The sequence below is a fragment of the Rhopalosiphum padi genome, chromosome 2 (assembly GCF_020882245.1).
Source record: "Rhopalosiphum padi isolate XX-2018 chromosome 2, ASM2088224v1, whole genome shotgun sequence".
In the NCBI taxonomy this organism is placed as follows: Eukaryota; Metazoa; Arthropoda; class Insecta; order Hemiptera; family Aphididae; genus Rhopalosiphum; species Rhopalosiphum padi.
Window position 1 is genome coordinate 41,831,744 of NC_083598.1, and position 20,118 is coordinate 41,851,861.

Here is a 20,118-nt window from a genome sequence, read left to right on the forward strand (position 1 = left end):
ATCTGTCCGCAATTTTTAAATCAGATTATCAGAAGCACTCAAAAGGTAACCACTGATAGCGGCAGCAGCTGTGCGACACTGTTCCACGGACTATATAAACATACCTCGATATTTTAAGATAGTATCTTAAATCATGAAACACATACATATTTTATATATCAGCTGTAGATATATTATCTTAGTCTGTCGTGGTTCTAATTTATAGATTTTAGTGGATAGTGGATAAAAAAAAAAAAATAGAACGCAAGAAAAACAGAACGATTCGTGTTAAGCGCATGAAAAATATTTAAATTCACAATTAATACGAACGTTGACCACTTCACATATTATTATTATTTCTTTGATGTTACAACAAAATATTTTATTGTGCAACGACAATAAATCATAATGAATTTGATTAAATTTTGTTTGGGTTGTCAAACCTGGTGATACCCGTATTAATCAGGAACATAATATTATATAAATACATTTTTTACTACAACCGTAGTATTATTCCTCTATTATTTGCCAATCGCCATTCGGTAATCACCACAATTTATACCGAACAGTTCTTAAAAAAAAATAGTGGCCCGCGCGGCTAATCACCATTCACCAATCACGTCAAGTTGTCGGTGGTCGTGGGCCAACAGGCTCGCTATAGCGCGAGCCCGATCCGCACACAATGGAGGGGCGGGGAGGGGGAATAGTTTAAATTAAATAGATGAAAAAAAGGACGGCGGTGATACCGTGGTAGGAGACACACAGACACAGTGCGTGTTCCTCTTCCATCGCGCTCGTACGCCAACTCTCGACGGCCGCGCGACCGTGTCTCCTCGTCGCTCTCTCCTGCGCCGCCGCCGCTGCGTCCCATTTCGAAAAAATATTTCCTCTCCGTTGAAACGTCAGCGCTGAGGCCAACCGCAGCGCTGCTGTTGCTCGCCGCCCGTCGAGTCCGCTCTCGCTCGTCGTTCTACCTGTATTCGTTATGTTTCTTCTTTATTAGTTTTTATTACCACTATTGGCACTATTTAGTCGTAGGTACTCGTATAACAATTATTATTATTATTATTATTATTATCATCATCACCGTCGTCTATTTGGATCATTTTATTTCTCTTTTCACCCCGTCACGTTTACGTTCAAACGGCGCGTCCTTGTGTGCTCGTAAGTCGTGTTCATTCCGAGTTCCGATGGCGCAGGTCTACACCGCATTTGGCGACGACGACGACAATTAATTTGTTCACGGCGTGGTGGTGCTACTCGACGCCAATTGTCTAATATTGGTTCGCGACGACAACGCCCGGCCGCGATCCGCGATCTTCACCCGATATTCCTCCCCGGAACGTGAGACGGACACGATATATACTTGTTATACATCCACCCCGCACAACAACCACAACAACAATAATGTTCAGCAATAAACATTTTTGATATCTGGTCTCCGCAGTGCTCGCTTGCAACTCGGACGGCCGCAAGCCCTTCTTTTCGTTGTTTTAAAAATTTTTATTTATTTAGTTTTTTGAATTTTAACAAGTTTAATTATAAGTGCATGTGCAAATATTACTCATACTCCTAAGTTTTTTTTTTTTCTCGTTGCAAATTCAAGTAAAATAGTAACAACACGAGTGTCAATATTTAAAAATCATAAAAATGGGCAACCACAACAGTTTCAATTTAAATCACAAGGAACAGTTACACTCTGCCAGGATTAATTCACTTAACAAGGACCCAACACTCGGCATGTTACCAATGGAGAAACTTGGAAAGGTATTCCTTTTTTTTTCTTCTCATACCTACCCATTGTTTAAATATAATATGTAATTTGTTTAGTAAGATGTAACTCATTCAATTTTGTAATATTGATCAAAAATTTAAATTACATTAATTATTTATATTTTATTTGATAAACCTACTACAATTACAATACTGATCAACTTCTGCTCGTACTATCCTCTAATAAATAGCCATTGATTCAGTAAGTTAGCTGAGTACTTTTTCTAATTTCAGTTACCAACAAAAATTTAGATATTTAAGGCCTTAAAGTTTTATCTTTTAAAAAATTAATTATAATTCTAGGCAAGAAGCTACCTAGTTAATTGAAATAATATAATTATGATTTTGTCTTATCAATCTCATTGGTTATTTTTAATAGGCACCTATACTGTAGATATGGTTATTATTTTCTTTAAGTCAATATTTTTGTGTTGGAAAACTATACTTTTACCTATTATTTTGATTATAGGTAGGTAGGTAATTACAATTTGAAATTAATCTCTATTTTTATTATTAAGATGTATTAATTGGATTTAGTTATTTGTTAGGTCAACCCTTTTATGCCTGCATTTTTTTTTTATTCTGAGTAACCCAATATGATTTCATATTTCTTGTTGTATAGGCACAATGCAAATATTTTATTTATTTGTGGTTAGATGTACTCAGAGCAGTTAAAAAGCGTAGGTACCTATCATCCATAGTGTTAGATGTGTTTATTGGCTTTCTAGATATGAAGCCTAAAGAATAAAGAGTATCTATAAATTATAAAATAAGTTTATTTTATTTTATATATTTCATGTAGACTGTTAAATCCTATTACAATCACATAATAATTTAAATATACAATATATCATTTAACTGCTAATTTAGCATTACTTTGAAATTTGTATAAGTAATTTACAAATGGATCTATATTAGGATACTTATTAGCTAATTTCAACATGCAGTTTATTAACGAGTTTGACATTAAGTTGGTAGAAATAGAAGTAAAAAATGTGTAAAACAAATAAATATTTCTTAAATTACAATTATTTATTTTAAAATTGACCATTGATCTAAATAGGAATTTTGTAACGATTATAATTATAATAGGTATATATCGAGGTATATCTTAAAAAGTATTTTAAGTTGAAAAAATAATCCAAAAAATATCCTATAAATTAAATAAGTAGGTACATAGTTTTAAAATCAAATTCTCCAGGACTACTTAAAACCAGTATTACCCTATTAATAACAGTTATGATAAATAATTCAACTATCCAAAACCTGAAAAAATGTAATAATTGCTTATTTCATGAAATTTTTTTGAGAAGTCATTCAAAATAATACCTTACTACTAAGACACCTGCTGTGATATAAAGGTACTTGGGTATTACCATTTACCAAATTTATAGTTATAATTTTATTAAATTTTGTTGGTTTTTTCTGAATTTCTTTTTGAATTATGTTTTTATGTTTAACCCTTTTATTTGCTACCTACTTTTTTTAATATTATACATTTTGGTTTTAAATTCCTAAGAAAAATGTTAAATAATATTTTAAACTATCAAGGTAAGGTACATGTAATTAGTAGTATGATATTAGATGTAATGTACTATTGGACAAGTTAGTACCTTATATTATATTATACGTAGATGGATAATAATAATTTTTAACTATACTGATTTTAGAGTTATTACTAGTCTAGTTTAATTAAGTACTGTATGATTTTACTATGTCTCGCAATTTCAACTAATTACAATTTATGAACTACAATCTAAAATAATAACATAAAAATAAATCAATAATTAAATATGAAAAGTGTAATAAAATATTTATAATTTGTAAATCAATATTTCTAATTAAAACTCACTTGTGTATTTTATATTACAAGACTTATTAAATTTTAACAAGAATATTTTTATTTTATTTTTTTAATATGAATTTAAGTTATATGCTGTATTCTTGTACCTACCTTTAAACTATTAGAAAATTTATCTGGTTATTTCATACTTGTTATCCTATATAAACAATTTTAATTTATACGATTGTTAAATAATATTTCTGATTTACTTTTAATGTTTCAGTTATTGATTCAAAAGAGTTTAGAAGAAGATTCAATTAATGGCATTGGCTGTGGTGTATTTAAGGTACTTATCTAGTTTAGTTAAATTTATTAGAATTTTTTTTTGTCATATGCAATAATAAAATAAAAAATTAGATAATTATTAATATAATTCATGTCATAACTATTTTTTATGACTATAAATATAATTATTACTCACAGATATATTTAATTTTAATTTTAATTATGTGTGTTTAAATATTTTTTCAAGCGATACTTGTTTCCACAATATCCTGAAATGGCTCGTAAACTTTTTGCATTTCTGGTAACTTCATCTGGTGGTCCTGCTTCTTCCCATGTAATTAGTTATTCAAACTTTAAAACCCAAACTGAACGTTTGCTGAGTGTTTTGGCTGATGACCGCCAAGTATTGATGTACGTCACGGTGAGCGAGTCTTAATAATTTTATATTTGCAATTGGTAGATAATAACTAAATTAATAATCTCATTGAAATAATAAAATTATAGGTATTAAACAAAACAATATATTTAATTGTTGAAATATAACAATAAAGTTTATGTTTCTATTGCAATATTAACTTAAATTTTAACATAAGTTAATGATTAATAAAATTATATTAAAAAAAAAAATCAATTCAATTAATGATTTATTAAATTGAATAAGTAATATTATCATATTTTGTTAAACAATTAATAATATTAGTATTTTAGATTTTGTTTATGGACACTTGGTATATTTTAATTACTTCATACATTGTTATAAGTAAATAAAACAATGAAAGGTTTTAATTGAATTGAACATTTATAAATATAATATATGGATATTTACACTAATTTTCTGTAAATTTTTGCAATTTTGAAAAAAAAAATTAATGTTTTTATTTAGGTTGAAGTATTTATAACATTATATTTTTTGATCCGTTTATAGTTTATGAGTCTATTAAAAGTTACTTTAATTTTAGTTCCTAATGTCATCTTAACAACTAGAATACTTAGTGAATATAGTTTACGAAACAGATATTCTAATTTGCATTTGTGTTTGTGTTTGTGCCAATATAAGATAAAACTGTGTTTAGCCTTTAGTTTTTATTTATTTTAAATTATCGGCCAAACTATCAGCTGTCATTTAAATTATCCGCCCAATTGTGAACATCAGGATCTCATAAAACTATTAGTCATTGATATAATTTCTAAACTAAAATTTAATTTAAAATAAATATTAATTATATTCGTTGTAAAATGTCTTGATTTTTTACTTATATATTTGAAGTTACTTGCAAATAGGTAGGTACTGTTAATAGATAATTGCCCTTGCCAATTTATAATCTATCAATTTTAACCTCTATATACTTTGTTCAGTTTGTCGATGATAAATGATAATGAATGATTCATTATTACCAATACCACAGAATTTTTCTAATTGAACTCTAGAAAACTGATAATTCCAACTATCATAGTATATTGGATTTATTTTTTGTTATTATCACGTTATAATTGAATGATTTACTTCTATAGTATTTTTGCTGACAAGTTAATATGCTTAAATAATTATATATGTAATACCTTAAAGAGGACTCCATAACCGCATGTGTTGTCTCTGTCTTACTAACGTACATCATAACAAATTTTCGTTCAGCAGAATACATTTTGTAACGTTAGCTTTAATATTAGAGTAAATTTATCTATTATCAAATTTAAAGGTAAGAATATTATCTAGACAATGACATATGATTTTATTGATATTATCATTTTAAAGTGAGTTATGAATATTTTAAAGTTGTTATATTTTACATAGCTGTAACTCACTTTAAAATAATAATATCATTAAAAGCATATGTCATTGTCTAGGTAATATTCTTACCTTTAAATTTGATAATAGGTCAGTTCACTCTAATATAAAAACTAACAGCACTATATTGAAAATGGTGAACAATAATTTGCTATGTCGCACGTGTGTAAGACGGAAACAACACATGTGGGTACTACGTCCTCTTAATGTATAATGCATAAGCTCATAGGCTTAAATTTTAATTTCATAAAGTATTCACAGAAAATATTGTGTCTTATGGTTACGAAACCAATATATTTATAAAGATCTCATATAATTTAGTGATTTAATTTATACAAGAAAGTTTTGATTAAAGATATATTGTTTATACTTTAATATATCATAATATTTATTGATAGGTACTTCATAAAATATTAGTAATTTGATCCTCAATAGCTAAACAGATATGTGTAATTTGCTATGACATTAAAATATAACTATTTTTAAAAGGATATTGCATCTAAATTGGTTAAAAAAAATTAATTATTTAATGCTAAGAAGGAGAAAACAAATAGTGCGTATGCCGCTGACATTTTCTTAATGCAGTTTGTTTAATAACAGAGAGATTTCGTTATTTAAAATTAAATTTATTTGGTATATTATAAAGTATTGTAATATATATGTATATAATAATTGTATATTCATAGTTTACAGTGCACATTTTTTTTTCATTGATTGTAGTATTTAATGCAACAGTTATATAAAATATACCTAGGTATATAATAAATTGTGGTGTGTTATCAATTTTTATTAACTGATAAATATATATACTTTATACATCTTAAATTATTTATAAAGATATATTTGGACTTTAGTGTTAAATTATATAAGATTAAAATATGGAATGTTTATTGTTTAATAGTTTATAGAGGTCCTATGTTCTGATTAAAAAACTATTAATCAGTCATTATATAATTGTTAAGTTGGCCAATTACTTTATACCTTACATAGTCCAATGTATTTAAATTTATTCATTCAATAAATATTTTGATAATAACATTTTTTATCTATATTATCTAATAATTAGTTAAAAATGTGTTTGTTTTGATAATTGTAGGGAATGATATGAATTTATCTAGATGCTATTGATATTCAAAGATGAATAATATCTATGTAGTTTTTAATACTAGATATTCTGTCAACAGTGACGGTTTTGTTTGTAAATTAAAAATTATACCATATAACTTAATGATAAATATTTTTTTGTAAATTGATACATAATATTATGCGTAAATGATATCTGTGGTTTTAAAAAGGTAATTCAATAATATAACTTCATCATATCATTAAAACAATTCTTGCATAATTTTTTTTCTTTTCAAATTTAATCATAGGTACTTCTAAATTAAAAAAAAACAACATAATTCATAGAAATATTTACTTGTATATTCCTTTATTTTATTTAAAGTATATACCTAAATGTAGCATTCTATTATTTTTTTCATTCTAATTATAGACTTTTAACTCAATTTAAATTAAAAAAATTATAGATTATATTGATATGTAAATATGATATAATATATAATTATTTATCAATTAATCAAATTATTGAATGTAAATGCCTAGAATAATATTATTTCTCTTAATAATAGTTAGGCAATTTGATGACAATATTTAATTTTTATTTATTTATCTATACATAAATGAGTACATAATAGTGACAAATAACAATTGAATATATTATCTTATAAAATCTTTCATAGCTATAAGTATAAATATAAGTATATATTTATTACATATAGTTATGATCAGTTATCATTATAAATATTGAGAAATGTCCATTTAGAATTTAAATTTGTCTAGACCAAAAACAGTTTATTTCGCTTAAAATGATAGTAAATTCTATGTTAGTTAATAATAATTATTATTTAAATATCAAATACAAAATAGAATTAACTGCATAAAAGATATATCACATGACATTTTTATAGCAAAAATATATGATAGGTTTTGGATATTAAAATTTAAGGAGTTTTATGGATTCTAATTAATTTGAGTGCCGCTTTTTTTCACTATAAATTCTATAGAACATAATATAAATTTAAATCTTGTAATCTACTGTAAAAAGAATATTTAGTAATACTAATTTTGGCTTCTAAATGAAGTTATATATGGGCATTTCAGTTGTTTTGTTTTAATATAATTTATTTTCTATAGTCAATGGTAACAAACTAACAAATTGTAATACTTTTCATAAGAAGTATGGAAATAATAACCTATATAGTATGGTATGTAGTAGTTTTAATTGATAATTAAATAGTTGTTAGTGTGAATAATAGAATAACTAGGCACTAAAATACACTATTGTCCTTGGATTTTAAACATATATGAAATAATAGTAATGATGAAGTTATAACAGCTGTGTTATGTGTCCAACTATCTCAGTGATTAGGCTCAGTACTATAATACTAAATTAGTAATAAATTTTAATTCATAAAATTATGAAGAAGTATAAGTTTACATACAAAAATATAATTTATAAATATTTACTATGTTTGTAATTTGATGAATTCTTCTTTACTTATGGCATAAATAAAAAAATTATAAACTTATTTTAATTTGTATTATAATAACTTATAAAAAAATTTTTTTTTTGATAAAGCAGTTAAGTTTTTGAGGGGGCCTGGGAAAGGAGTAAATGCATAATATTTTCATGTCAGTATGATATATGACACACACACGCACACACACATAAATATATAATTTGATTTAAAATTAAACTATTTAACAAAAAAAGGTCATGTTTATTATTTTTGCAGTTCTCTTTCATTTTTTTTTTCAAACTGAAAATTATAATTATTGCTTAGAATAATGTTGAAAGTATAATAATATTGGTTTCAAATTTTTTATGATTTAAATTCTTGTATAGCTTTCTCGATGTACAAAGAATATTCTTTTATTTACTATTACTAATTGTTAGATGTATGCTGATGGAAAAGAAGAAATTGATCAAGACCAATTTCGAGATCTACTCATAGCTGTTTATAAACTTGCGATGGATCATTATCCTGAAGGTCCTCAGTCGTGTCGTTATATATTTAAGACTGTTCAAGCTGTTGTTGATTCTGCAGTGAGTTTAATTGCTTAATTTAATTTTATGCATGTTAATTAAAGTTAATTTTTAGTTTCATAAAAAATTAACACTAAAAGTGGGTTACTTGACCAATTGGATACTTCAACATTGCCCACGGTTAATTGTCTTACTCCATCGATATATTGTTCACATCTTGTCCACTGGTTACAGATCCGTTATTGAAAAGTGCCCATATTCCAAACCTAATGTAAGTATATATATTCATCTTTAAATAACTATGATTTATTTTTATAAAGGGAAAACAATTTAATAATTTTGAATATGATTCTATTTTGTTATTACCTCATTAGGAAAACGAACCTAATGTGAGTAAAATTGACTGAATTGTTTGTGATTTAATTAAATATTAATTGACTCTTTTTTTATTACAGGATCTCGAATTGACAACTCCAGTTTTGGAACAAGAAAACTTGTTCAAAGCCGAAAAGAATCCATTATTGCCATTGTCACAAGTGTGGATATTATCTACAACATTACCAGCATTATATACTCAACCAATTTTGCATTCCAAACCAACACCAAATTGTTTCAACACTCAAAACTTCTTATCAAAATTTGTAAGTTTTTAATTTACATATAAACCTTTTTTAGAGGGGACTATTTTCTTGATTCAAAGTTAATGATACATATAAAAAGTATATTCTCTGAGATTTTTCATCCTTATTTAAGTATTCATTTTTTTAAACATTTAGTTATAATAAAACATAAATGAATATTAATAGTAATAAATTATTTTATTCTTAATATTAAATTTAACCATTACTTTGCCTTGCCATAATTCACACATACTCTACATTCATATTTAATATTTTAAATTTCTTTTTATTTACTATAAAATGTGAGCTTCATTGTCATTCAATAAATATTATACAACTCAAATAAATTTAAATACTAGTTCAAATTAAATTTATCATTTATTATTGATCTGTTTTAAATAATTTTATTGGAACACAACAATTTAATTAAAATAGGTATAATAATATATTATAGGTATCAGTACGTTTCTGATATAATCTTCAAATAGTAAAATTCTCTTTGTAAAATTGTGTATTCAACCACATTAGACAATTAAACATTGTAAAGGAGTTATTTTAAATACAAATATTAATTCATTAATAATATGTTATTAAAAACCCGTTTATTCTTTTTGTTTGTTTAAGGAGTTCTTTAATCTCTCAAGTTCTTATTTAAATAAACTTTTTCTTTAAGAAGTATAAATATTTTGTGAATTGTGTGAAAGTAGTATTTACTAGTTGAATATTTAATCTGAAATGATATATACAATTTAATACTCAAACAAAGTTACTAATAGTTGGCAACCCTACTTTTAAAACCAGTTTTAATAACTGTTTAAGCTTGAAGAAACTAATTCAATTATTTTGCCTTCATTACTACTAATTTTACTGTTCAGCTTACACTGTTAATACAACTCGGCACTCGCAAATAAATAATATTATACAAGTTTAAATTGATCTACTGAATCTTTATTTAACAATATTTAGAGTGAAAAGACAATTTGTGTACTATATGTTTATGACCATAACTATTTTTAATTAATTTTTCATATATTTTAGAGTAGGTATCACATAATTTTTTGTTCGATTTTAAACTAATTCTCAATAAAATTTCTTAGTCAAATTAATTGCATTATCGCTTTTACAGATTTTATAATTTTTTAATCTATAAACATTATTCTTATTTCTTACATAAAAATGTTAAACATCTTTGCACATTTGTTTTAATATATATATATTATTTAAAATAAAATTGAATTTCAAAGAAACTTTGACACGATAATTAATTTTATTTAGTGGTAAAAAATTTTATCCATCTATTTTAGATTCTGAGCGAATGAGCGATAAATGAAATGATTTTACAATGATCTGTTTTTTTTTAATTTTTTTATTATTTTTGTGTTAGTCATAATTTTTTAGAGCATTATAAATACTTCATACTTCAAGTGTACTTCAAGGGGGTGTAAATGGAAAGTAGTAAAAATACCTGGTACTTTTCAAATTAATCGGGTTAATATAATTATTCAAATTTTAAAATTGTCTTTTTTTTATATTTCAATTTATGTTGTTTTATTTAAAAAAAAATTTAACTATGAAGCTTGATCAAAAGTTTTTCATAAGTTGTAAGTGTTTTAGTTACTAATGTTGACAAGGTCAAAATCACGTTAATTCATAATTTTTTTAATTTTAATTATTAAGGATTCAATTTAATACAGAGATCCTCATAAGTTTTTCTAACAAGATTTTAAAAATATACACAATTTATTATTATAATTTTTTAATTATTTAATATATTTATTATCATTATTATTATTATTATTATTATATAGCTCAATTTACATTTGTTTATAAAATTATCTATCATAAATAGGAATTAATTGATAAATAACTTAAATTTGAACGTGTAAAAAAATATACTAAAACAACAAAATAATATGTGTGTAACAATGTTAAAAAAAACAATAATTATCTTGGTACATTAAAAATATTTCGTTTGTAATAAACAACATATCAATTGACTTCTCTATTTCAACTTATATACTATTTATTTCAATCTTAATTTATCATGCACGATTTTAATATTTTCTTAATAATTGTAAAATGTTTGTCTGATACCTATGAATTTTAAAAATAATTCATAAACAGTAGATACTATATACTTAAAAATTAGGTTTTAACATTTTGTGATATATTCTAAAATGTACAATAGCAAATTTGCATTCAGCAACACCAATTTTGTGTTGTTAGTTTTAAATACTAGACCATTAGAGTGAATTTGTATGGACTTACGAAGCTTATAGGTAAGAAATATCTGTATGTATTTTATTCACTTATTTATTTTTAATTTTTAAACAAATTGTAATCTTCTTTTTATTGTAAAATTTTACATACTCATTACTCGCTTAAGAAATCAAATATCGTAAAAAAACTAATGTACAAATACAAATAATAATCTTACCTTTAAGATTTATAATAGGTTGGTAAATTTATTCTTATAAGCTAACAATTCAAAATTGGTTCTACTGAGCGTAGAATTGCTAGGTATGTATAGTAAGTTTTATGTTTGTTGAAAAAATTGACGCAATATTCGGGTTTGGCGTCCATTTAAAGTTGTCTGTATATATTATTATATATTAATATGGTATCATCTACTGTTTCCAAAACTTTCAGATTTTTCAATTTACCTCTAAATACTATGATTCTATGATATTAGTGTGTCCCGTGAATTATTTATCAATCCTATTTCGTAATAATACGCAATTATTTTTATGTCTTAAATCTAGGACTTTGGTTATACTTGTAGACAATCATTTTTTTTTAAAATTATATGTATATAAAAAAACCAACCGTAAATAATTATTTTAACATTTTATATATTTTTCAAATAAAGAAACATAATATAAGCCAGTTATAAATGTGACCATGATACTATTGAGCCGTTAAGGTCAATGTCGATTGTCCTTGATAAGTAAATGTATAAACCATACATAAATGATTTTCCAATCATTATTTTCAATTTATTTAATAAATTATGTAGATTCATAGCTGAATAATATATAAGTAGAAATGTAGAATAGAGACATTTTTACAGTTAAAAAGTAGCCAATATAGATAAACAAAAATCACAACTAAATTAAATTACTATAATACTATAGTAACTTAATATTAATGATTATTATAGTTTATACTCCAGTCAGCAATAAAACATACTTTTTAGTATAAAAACTGCTTTAGCAAATTGGATACATTAATTAGATGACATTTAAATATTGATTATTTTTTGTTGCTTTAAGTTTTAAATAACCGTGTTACGATAATAGGTAATAGGTACGAGCCAGTTTTTAGTAGAAAAACTGTAATATGTTTCATTATCGTTAATAGTTTTAATCTTAAACAAAACATGGCTGTTGCCTGTTGCTTATATTTGTGAATATCTATGAATGCCTGTACGGGCTCGACGATTGCGAAATTTATTTTGTTTTATTAATATAATACATTAAATTTTATACCTACATAGTACATACTTAAATATTACATTATTACAATTCATAATATCGCTATCCTACACCAATGTCATACCCAAAACTACCTAGTACAATATAATCTTTATCTGCCTGAATTTTTTTTACATATATTTTAATATAATTATATAAATTGAAACTATAGTTACGCAGAAATGTTAAACCATACGTTATTCTAACTATATTTAAAAAACGTCATAATATATGTCTTGAAATTTACACGTTTTTAAAAAAATTTGTATTTGATTATTTTCAATTTTCAATTTGAATTTATTTTGGCACTTGTATTAATGGTACAATAACTGTAATTCGTTCTAAGAGTTGTACCTAAATACTTTGCACCGATCTTTTAATTTATAAATAGATTAATTTTACCAAAACACGCACGTGCGTACAAAACAACATAATTTGGTTACGACTATTTTTAAATGTACATACTTACCTAATGTAAAGCTTGTAAATTAATAGGTATTTTTCATTATGTTTTTCACAATTATTATTGTCGTTCCATTTTGTTTTGTTTATTTTACTGTTATTGTCGAACCTCAATAGACGCTACGTATTTTCACTATTTTATGATCGGAAATAATATTAAAAGTGAAAATGTAATAAATTAGACAAAGAGAGTATGGTTAAACAATTGTGTTGGTTTGCCAATTAAATGTTCGTATTTATTATTATAAAATAAATAATAATGTTTGGTACTTTTATGATCGATTAATTACGGTGGTGCCGATGATGGGAAGTGAGAAGTGGAGGAACATCGTAGTTTTATAAACAAACAAAAGAAACTAAAACACAAAAGTAGTTTGCCCAATGTAGGTCATTCATATTATATTCTATTGTGTTGGGATTTACTACGAAGTAAATATATACACTGTACACCGTACACACGTGAATCAGCATATTTACCTATTTCAAGGCGAAGTAATTTTTATCTGATACGCATGTATTAATTGAAAAATGTTCCGTGAGTAGATTACGATTTAGAAGATACCTGTAGACAGTAGTTGTTTACATTTCATTCCGATTTCGTCATACACTAGATAATATTATTATAACATATAGTGGTTAAAAATAACTTTTTGATAATGAATGATATCATTCAATACTGAATTATAACACGTCTTTTGAATGTATTTGTACAGTATAATTCAAGATCAAATGGTGCTAATTGAGCGTGGAAAAAAATAACAAAAGTAAATTTAAAACAGCCAATGAATAATTGTTTAATGTGTGTTTTTTTTTAATTGATATTGTAGAAATATGAAATGCGAGTTATAGACTGTAGTCAATAGGTACTGTAAAATAGGCATAAATTTAATGAGAGTGAATAAACTATATATATGATCACCGCCTAAAGTACTTAATATCAATCTTCATTAACGATATAACTAATGTAAAATAAGAATAACAAATTGAATCAAGTATGTGTAATTAGTAGCTAGGCCATAGGCAATAATGGGTAATTGTTATTAAATTGGTAATAGAAAACAAGCTGAAAGCATCCGAGCTTTTATGTTTTATATTTCTATTACAGTTGGACTTTTCTTGTCCATCACATTGGACCCTATTGTACAACAGCAATCAACACGGTATCGGAAGTAATAGGTAATTATTTCCAAGTAAACTATTATGAATACTTTATTCCTGTTTTGAAATGTATATGTCTTTACATTGTGCTTTACATACAACGTTAAAAGAAAACGTTAGTGTGCGGCTCTTAATTAATAATTTAGGAATATAATCTTGTGTTTTTCTTCTTTTTTTCTATAGGTTTTTACATCACGTACTAAGTTATCGAGGGCCAACATTAACATTCTTGCGAGGTGATGAAGGGGTCTTATTTTGCATGGGTGGTACATCTGAATGGCGGGAGTCACACCATTACTGGGGTGGAGATGACACCATCATTTTGCAATTATTACCCCATTATAAAGTAATCAACCGTAAGTTATCATGATAACTTAAGAGTTAAAATTCTTTTTAATACCAACCAATTTCATTAAAGGTGGTCCAAAATCTATGTATTTGAACACATCGATACGTGGATATCCAAAGGGCATCAGAGCTGGTAACGACCCTAGAAAACCATCAATTGAAGTTGATGACTCGTTTCAACATGTTACTCACTGTGGCATACCATACAAATTAGAGAGTGTTGAAGTATGGGGTTGTGGTTCACCAAAAAATAGGTATTTGTTACAAATATTTATACTTGTTATACATTTATTTTTGTTGTATTTTTCTAATTTTCTAGTTAGAGACTATAAATTTCTTAAATATAAAATTAAATACACATTCACTAATACTAGTTATAATGTTTATTTTATATTTTAGAGAAGTACAATTGGATATAAAGAACTGGCAAATAAAAGAAGCAGAGAAGAACCGAACATTGAAAATGACATCTAAAGAATGGTTAGATCACCCTGATAGATACTTATTAGAGTTGGCTGGACGTCAGACATATTCAACATCATAAACCAGTTTTTAATCATATGTTTTTTTCAGTCCTCATAATGTTGTTTTTGTATGTGTACATAAGATATTTTTTTAACTATATTTCAACTCGTGCTTTAATTTCTCGACGTACTTACGGTTACAAGAGTATTATTTTATCAGTATTAACCGAATACCAGATAAAGTTTACTATGAATTATAGAAATTGACCATAGTTTTCAAAATAGAAATACTAAAACAAATATAAATAATTGAATTATTGAAAGTTTTGAAAGACTCATGTATTGTCTATATATATTTTTTTATTTTAACAGTATATTGTGTCCATAATAAATTAATGAAAAAAATTGTTTTCTACATTGGTTCTATAGTTGAATTAAATACAGTAATCTTGAGTTCTACACTTCAACCCATCATTATTAATTAAAATAGTTATTAAATTAAATTCAAGATTTATACATATCTGTTATTTAAAATGCAATCTTTTTCTTATTAACTGTTACAATGTTAAAATTTAAATTTTTTAAATTTTAACAAAATACAACAGAACTATTTTTTTTGTCAAGTGATAAACCTGTGATACATCTTAAAGCTCATTTGATGATCATGTAAGCAATTTTTATTAAATTATTGACGAATTTAATTGCAAGTCTGAGGGATTTTCAATCTCAAAAATGTAATTGAAGAGCCATAAAAATCAATGATTTTTTTTATCTATTCTTGTGTATTAAATTATTACAATAAAAGTAAAATAATAAGGAAGTACTCTTCAATTTATTTTATTTTGAGGTGTTAAATAAAAATTCTTATGTCTTGTATCTAAAATAGAGCTATATTTTAAAGATGATATAAGATCGTAATTTATTATTTTACAATTCTTTTTACTTATAATAATTTAGTCATTTATCATAGCAATTCTTATTATAATATATAAGTTTATATATATATATATATTTTTCTGTAATAATTAAATTGTACAATCATCATTATTATTATATTATAATAATACTTTTGCAATAAAATAAAAAGAGTAAGTTTTTATGATTGTTGTTCTTGTGTTAAAATAATGTATTCATGGTTATTTTGTTAGATAATATGAATCTTTTTTAAGGTTCTTAACTTACATTATTTTTGAACTGTCATAATTGTTTGGCACTTGTTCAACTACGTAACCAAGACATTGAGTCTTGAACATAACATAAATCAAAGTAAATATTATTTAAAAATCGATTTATTTGATGTCATATAATAGGTACATACCTTGTTATTCATATCTGGCCTATTTACAAATTGCATTTCATTGCCGGTCCTTGTACTAGGTCTCCATGAAATGGCCGTCGTAGTGTTATGAATCAGATAAGGCGGTAGTTTTTGCTTGGTAAACAAATAATAAATATTCAATTTCTCTAAGTGTCAATCAGATTCTTATACTCTGGTGATAATAGCTCACTTCAAAAAAGGGTCTGCCGAATCGAGGCACATCGGCATACAACTTGATCTCTTCCAAATGGAACGTCTTACACATAGGTGACGGTTGTCTAAGTATGATTTTAAGCTTTGAAACGTTGTTCCACGCCTATATATGATATGTGCATTATACATGAATTTAAAAAAGTTGAAAGTAAGTAACCTATCTTTGCTGTAAAATAGGAGTCGACTTTAACCCGTCGGTAAGTAACTGTTATGAATCGCGGATGTGCAAATTTGAATTCAATGTTAAATCACTGCATACGAAAAACAATTCTGAACGGAAACTATCGGTTAGCCTATTATGGAAACATATTGCAACTAATTATCTGTAATTTATTCTAGTATTAGTAATGTCTAGGGAATGGATTTAAATGCAAATTGCATTTTTTTCCGAATATCCGAAAACATTGCTCTCCGAGCACAAAGTTCACTTCATACATCAAGGAATTAAAAAATTTAACTTTTATTTTGCATTTTTTTTAAATATAGGTAGTAGGTATTATACAATTAATTTAATTAATATAGTATATTGAAAATTTCATTCTGTATATAAAATGTATAATGTGTATTTACTTACTAAAACTTTCAAATCTCCGCGAACAATATTTTTGAATTATAACAAAGTAACTTAAATCATTCTTTGTTTGAATATTAAATTTCTACCAAATTTGAACTACTAATGAGGAATTTCATAGTATAATTTCTATCTTTATTAGCTTTAAAAATCAAATATTTAATACTTTTAATTAAATTAAAAAATATTGCGACTATATACTATCACTATTTTATAATTGATAAATAAATAATTTTACATTTTCAAAGTTTTTTTTATCGTGGTTAATATTTGTCGACAAACCACACCCCGCACCTCCTAATAGTGTTATAGTGTTTATCTTACAACCGCCCCTGTTAATAAGACTTTAATAATACGTTGGGTCTTATGAATTTCAATAAAAAAATTCGATTTGTCAAGTTTCTTGGCTTATCGTCACTCGATCAATACAACTCTATATCTTTTTTTATCGTACCTCGGTGAAACACAGCGAGAAATAGTCCTGTGCGCCGTTTTCGCAGTGTGGCTGGTTCATCAGAGTTCGGTTCTTGATACCCACCTCCCAGTTCCTCGATCCCATCGGTGGTCCTTGCAGAGTATTCGATCTCAACAGTAGCACGCTCACGCTAGCCGTATAATAGTTTCTGAACGTTATTTCACCCACCTAAGGTTAAAAAGATAATACATTAATACATATAGTTTATATAATATATATATATACTATAGCTAGGTTTATCGGTTTATGTAGATCACAGGTGGCAGGTGCTTATAAAGTTATAAACCAAATGACGTCAAGATACCTCAGAAATGTAGTGTAAAGAATTATCTTTTTATATTTATATCAGTGTGTCTACTGACAGTACTGCAGTCTGCAGACTACCAGTGGTTTTTACCCTTATATACACTCTACGTCTCTCCTACTTTTGTACCACATACAGATGACCGCCCCCTTATATTTTAATCTCGAAGAATATTGAATAAAAACTTTGATATCGTAAAATATTATTGGTATAGGTAGATATTATTAAAAACGAAATATTAATTGTATGTTGCAAAACCTATACTTATTGATTTAAATAGGTAAAAAATAAATTTTACATTTTGTAGTAATTTAATTTTAGGAATTTCTTCACAATTCTATAATTTCCATCCCTTGGTTTCACGGTTTGTACCTTGTACTCATATAAATTAAAGTTAATTTAAACTTAAAATTAATTAAAATATTCTTCTTTATTTTACTTGTAGGTAAGCAACCATCCGCAAACTAATAATTTTTGATTTTTAAACTGAAATAGCGAGTTTTTTATTATTCATTAGTCATTACACAGCTGAATATATTATTTTTTTAAAAATATTTATAAATTAATAAAAACGAAGTGACAAGTATTTAACCTAACCTACTGGGGCTACTCCACTGACATCGTGGTCCGCTAATCTCGTCAAAATATTAAAATTTAAGTGTTATAATAATATATTATAATATATTAATATAACGATGTAGGCATTTTTAAAAATTATTAAAAAACTGCTATAAATAGTCAAATATTGATAAACGATAAAATTGAACGATACTCACTTTGGAGTGTTTTTGCAACTTTAGTTCGATGTATGAGCAACCAGTGAGCACTTTTTGTTTTTTGTGTATGTAAATCGGCACAGGACCTTTGACGCTGAAGTCCAACGGCCGAGACATGGACGGGCAGTATGATAGCGAATATTTCAATTTTGGTCTACGGTATGTCGGTATAGCAAAGATAGAAAAATGAAAATAATATTAAATAATAGTACACGTCATGTAAATAAATAGGTATACCTAATGTACAAAATAAGTACTCATGTATAGTAAAACGGCCAGTCAAAAAGAGCCGGAATGTTAGCGGTGAAAAGAAAATTGATAAATTCAGTATACTATATATAGTCTTATAATGTAAAATCTTAAACGACGATAAAAATTAAAAACACAAGTTACAATATTTATCATTTATTATTTGTTGTATCTACCATTATGTAAAGCCTCGTATAATACCTCATTGTACGGCGTTCGTTGTCTTCTTTTTCTTTCGTTTTGTCGTCCGCACCACCGCTCGTGGTATCCATTGTTAAATCGTGTAGGTACGTATTATATATACGTATGTGCAATGTGCATATGTATAATATATAGATATGGGTAATTATATTACCACCACGAACGTTTATTTTATATTACATATATCGACCTTTGCTAGAAACTAGAATCCGGCCTTATCGATATAATAATATCGTACACACCTGCCGCATCTTCCTCTGCTTGTATATTATACAGTATTATGTTAGATAGGTAGATATATTTATACGGTGCTACAATAATAAAATAGCGCACGCATCACCTTGGTAACCTCTAACCATGATTTGATGCGATGTATTAGTATTCATGTATAATATATTGTCTTCACTCGTAAACGATTTATTATATGAAATAGGTACGGACTACGGGCACGGGTGAAATAAAGGGTAATTACCAATTAGGGTAAAAGTGGGGGACTTAGCCCTCTCTCTTGGGCCATCTCAAGCCCCCTTCTTCAGATATTTGAATAAATTTTATTATAAAAGATTTTCTACCACTATCGTGCGTGATCATCACTTAGGACAGCGGTCCGCAACCTTTTGAGACAGTTTAGCCAAAAGTTACAATTTACATAATTTTCCTGTTTTTAAAGAGCCACAAAAAAATGTTGTTTCAATATTTTAGTATTTGCTTATATATAATTGAATTTTGATATAAATAAACGAATTTATACACAAAATAATATTTATTCATGTAAAAACATAAAAATATTTTTAGTACAAAACATATTCAAGTTGTTCGAACGCGGCTGAC

The 20,118-nt window shown here is 26.1% G+C and overlaps 2 protein-coding genes across 5 annotated transcripts; one reads left to right on the forward strand and one right to left on the reverse strand.

Moving 5' to 3' along the window:
* Positions 1-742: 742 nt before the first annotated feature.
* On the forward strand, positions 743-15,595 carry LOC132919800 (uncharacterized). Of its 2 annotated transcripts, XM_060981654.1 has the most exons (11): positions 743-1,746; positions 3,819-3,881; positions 4,068-4,241; positions 8,566-8,715; positions 8,771-8,926; positions 9,030-9,044; positions 9,111-9,296; positions 14,316-14,386; positions 14,552-14,724; positions 14,787-14,970; positions 15,116-15,595. In XM_060981654.1, exons 1-11 carry the CDS (start codon positions 1,630-1,632, stop codon positions 15,258-15,260), a joined length of 1,434 nt encoding a protein of 477 aa, XP_060837637.1. In that variant the 5' UTR covers positions 743-1,629; the 3' UTR covers positions 15,261-15,595. The 2 variants fall into 2 exon arrangements, with proteins under 2 accessions (XP_060837637.1, XP_060837639.1); XM_060981656.1 differs by lacking the exon at positions 9,030-9,044 and having other exon boundaries at positions 744-1,746.
* A 530-nt stretch (positions 15,596-16,125) lies between these two features.
* On the reverse strand, positions 16,126-19,519 carry LOC132919801 (uncharacterized). Of its 3 annotated transcripts, none has more exons than XM_060981657.1 (6): positions 19,288-19,519; positions 18,838-18,991; positions 17,737-17,925; positions 16,689-16,814; positions 16,499-16,612; positions 16,131-16,424 (listed from the first exon to the last, which is right to left on the reverse strand). In XM_060981657.1, exons 1-6 carry the CDS (start codon positions 19,356-19,358, stop codon positions 16,359-16,361), a joined length of 720 nt encoding a protein of 239 aa, XP_060837640.1. In that variant the 5' UTR covers positions 19,359-19,519; the 3' UTR covers positions 16,131-16,358. The 3 variants fall into 3 exon arrangements, with proteins under 3 accessions (XP_060837642.1, XP_060837640.1, XP_060837641.1); XM_060981658.1 differs by lacking the exon at positions 19,288-19,519 and adding an exon at positions 19,075-19,205; XM_060981659.1 differs by lacking the exon at positions 16,689-16,814 and having other exon boundaries at positions 16,126-16,424.
* Between the last annotated feature and the right edge of the window lie 599 nt (positions 19,520-20,118).

What these genes read in the sequence shown, in the direction of transcription:
- LOC132919801 (XM_060981657.1), bottom strand. Translation starts at nt 19,358, where the DNA reads ATGGATACCACGAGCGGTGGTGCGGACGACAAAACGAAAGAAAAAGAA. An exon ending in TCTCGCTGTGTTTCACCGAG is followed by an intron (nt 16,815 to 17,736) that starts GTACGATAAAAA and finishes TATCATATATAG; the next exon opens with GCGTGGAACAACGTTTCAAA. An exon ending in GGCCAGATATGAATAACAAG is followed by an intron (nt 16,425 to 16,498) that starts GTATGTACCTAT and finishes GTTATGTTCAAG; the next exon opens with ACTCAATGTCTTGGTTACGT.
- LOC132919800 (XM_060981654.1), top strand. Translation starts at nt 1,630, where the DNA reads ATGGGCAACCACAACAGTTTCAATTTAAATCACAAGGAACAGTTACAC. An exon ending in TTGGCTGTGGTGTATTTAAG is followed by an intron (nt 3,882 to 4,067) that starts GTACTTATCTAG and finishes TATTTTTTCAAG; the next exon opens with CGATACTTGTTTCCACAATA. An exon ending in AAGCTGTTGTTGATTCTGCA is followed by an intron (nt 8,716 to 8,770) that starts GTGAGTTTAATT and finishes GTTAATTTTTAG; the next exon opens with TTTCATAAAAAATTAACACT.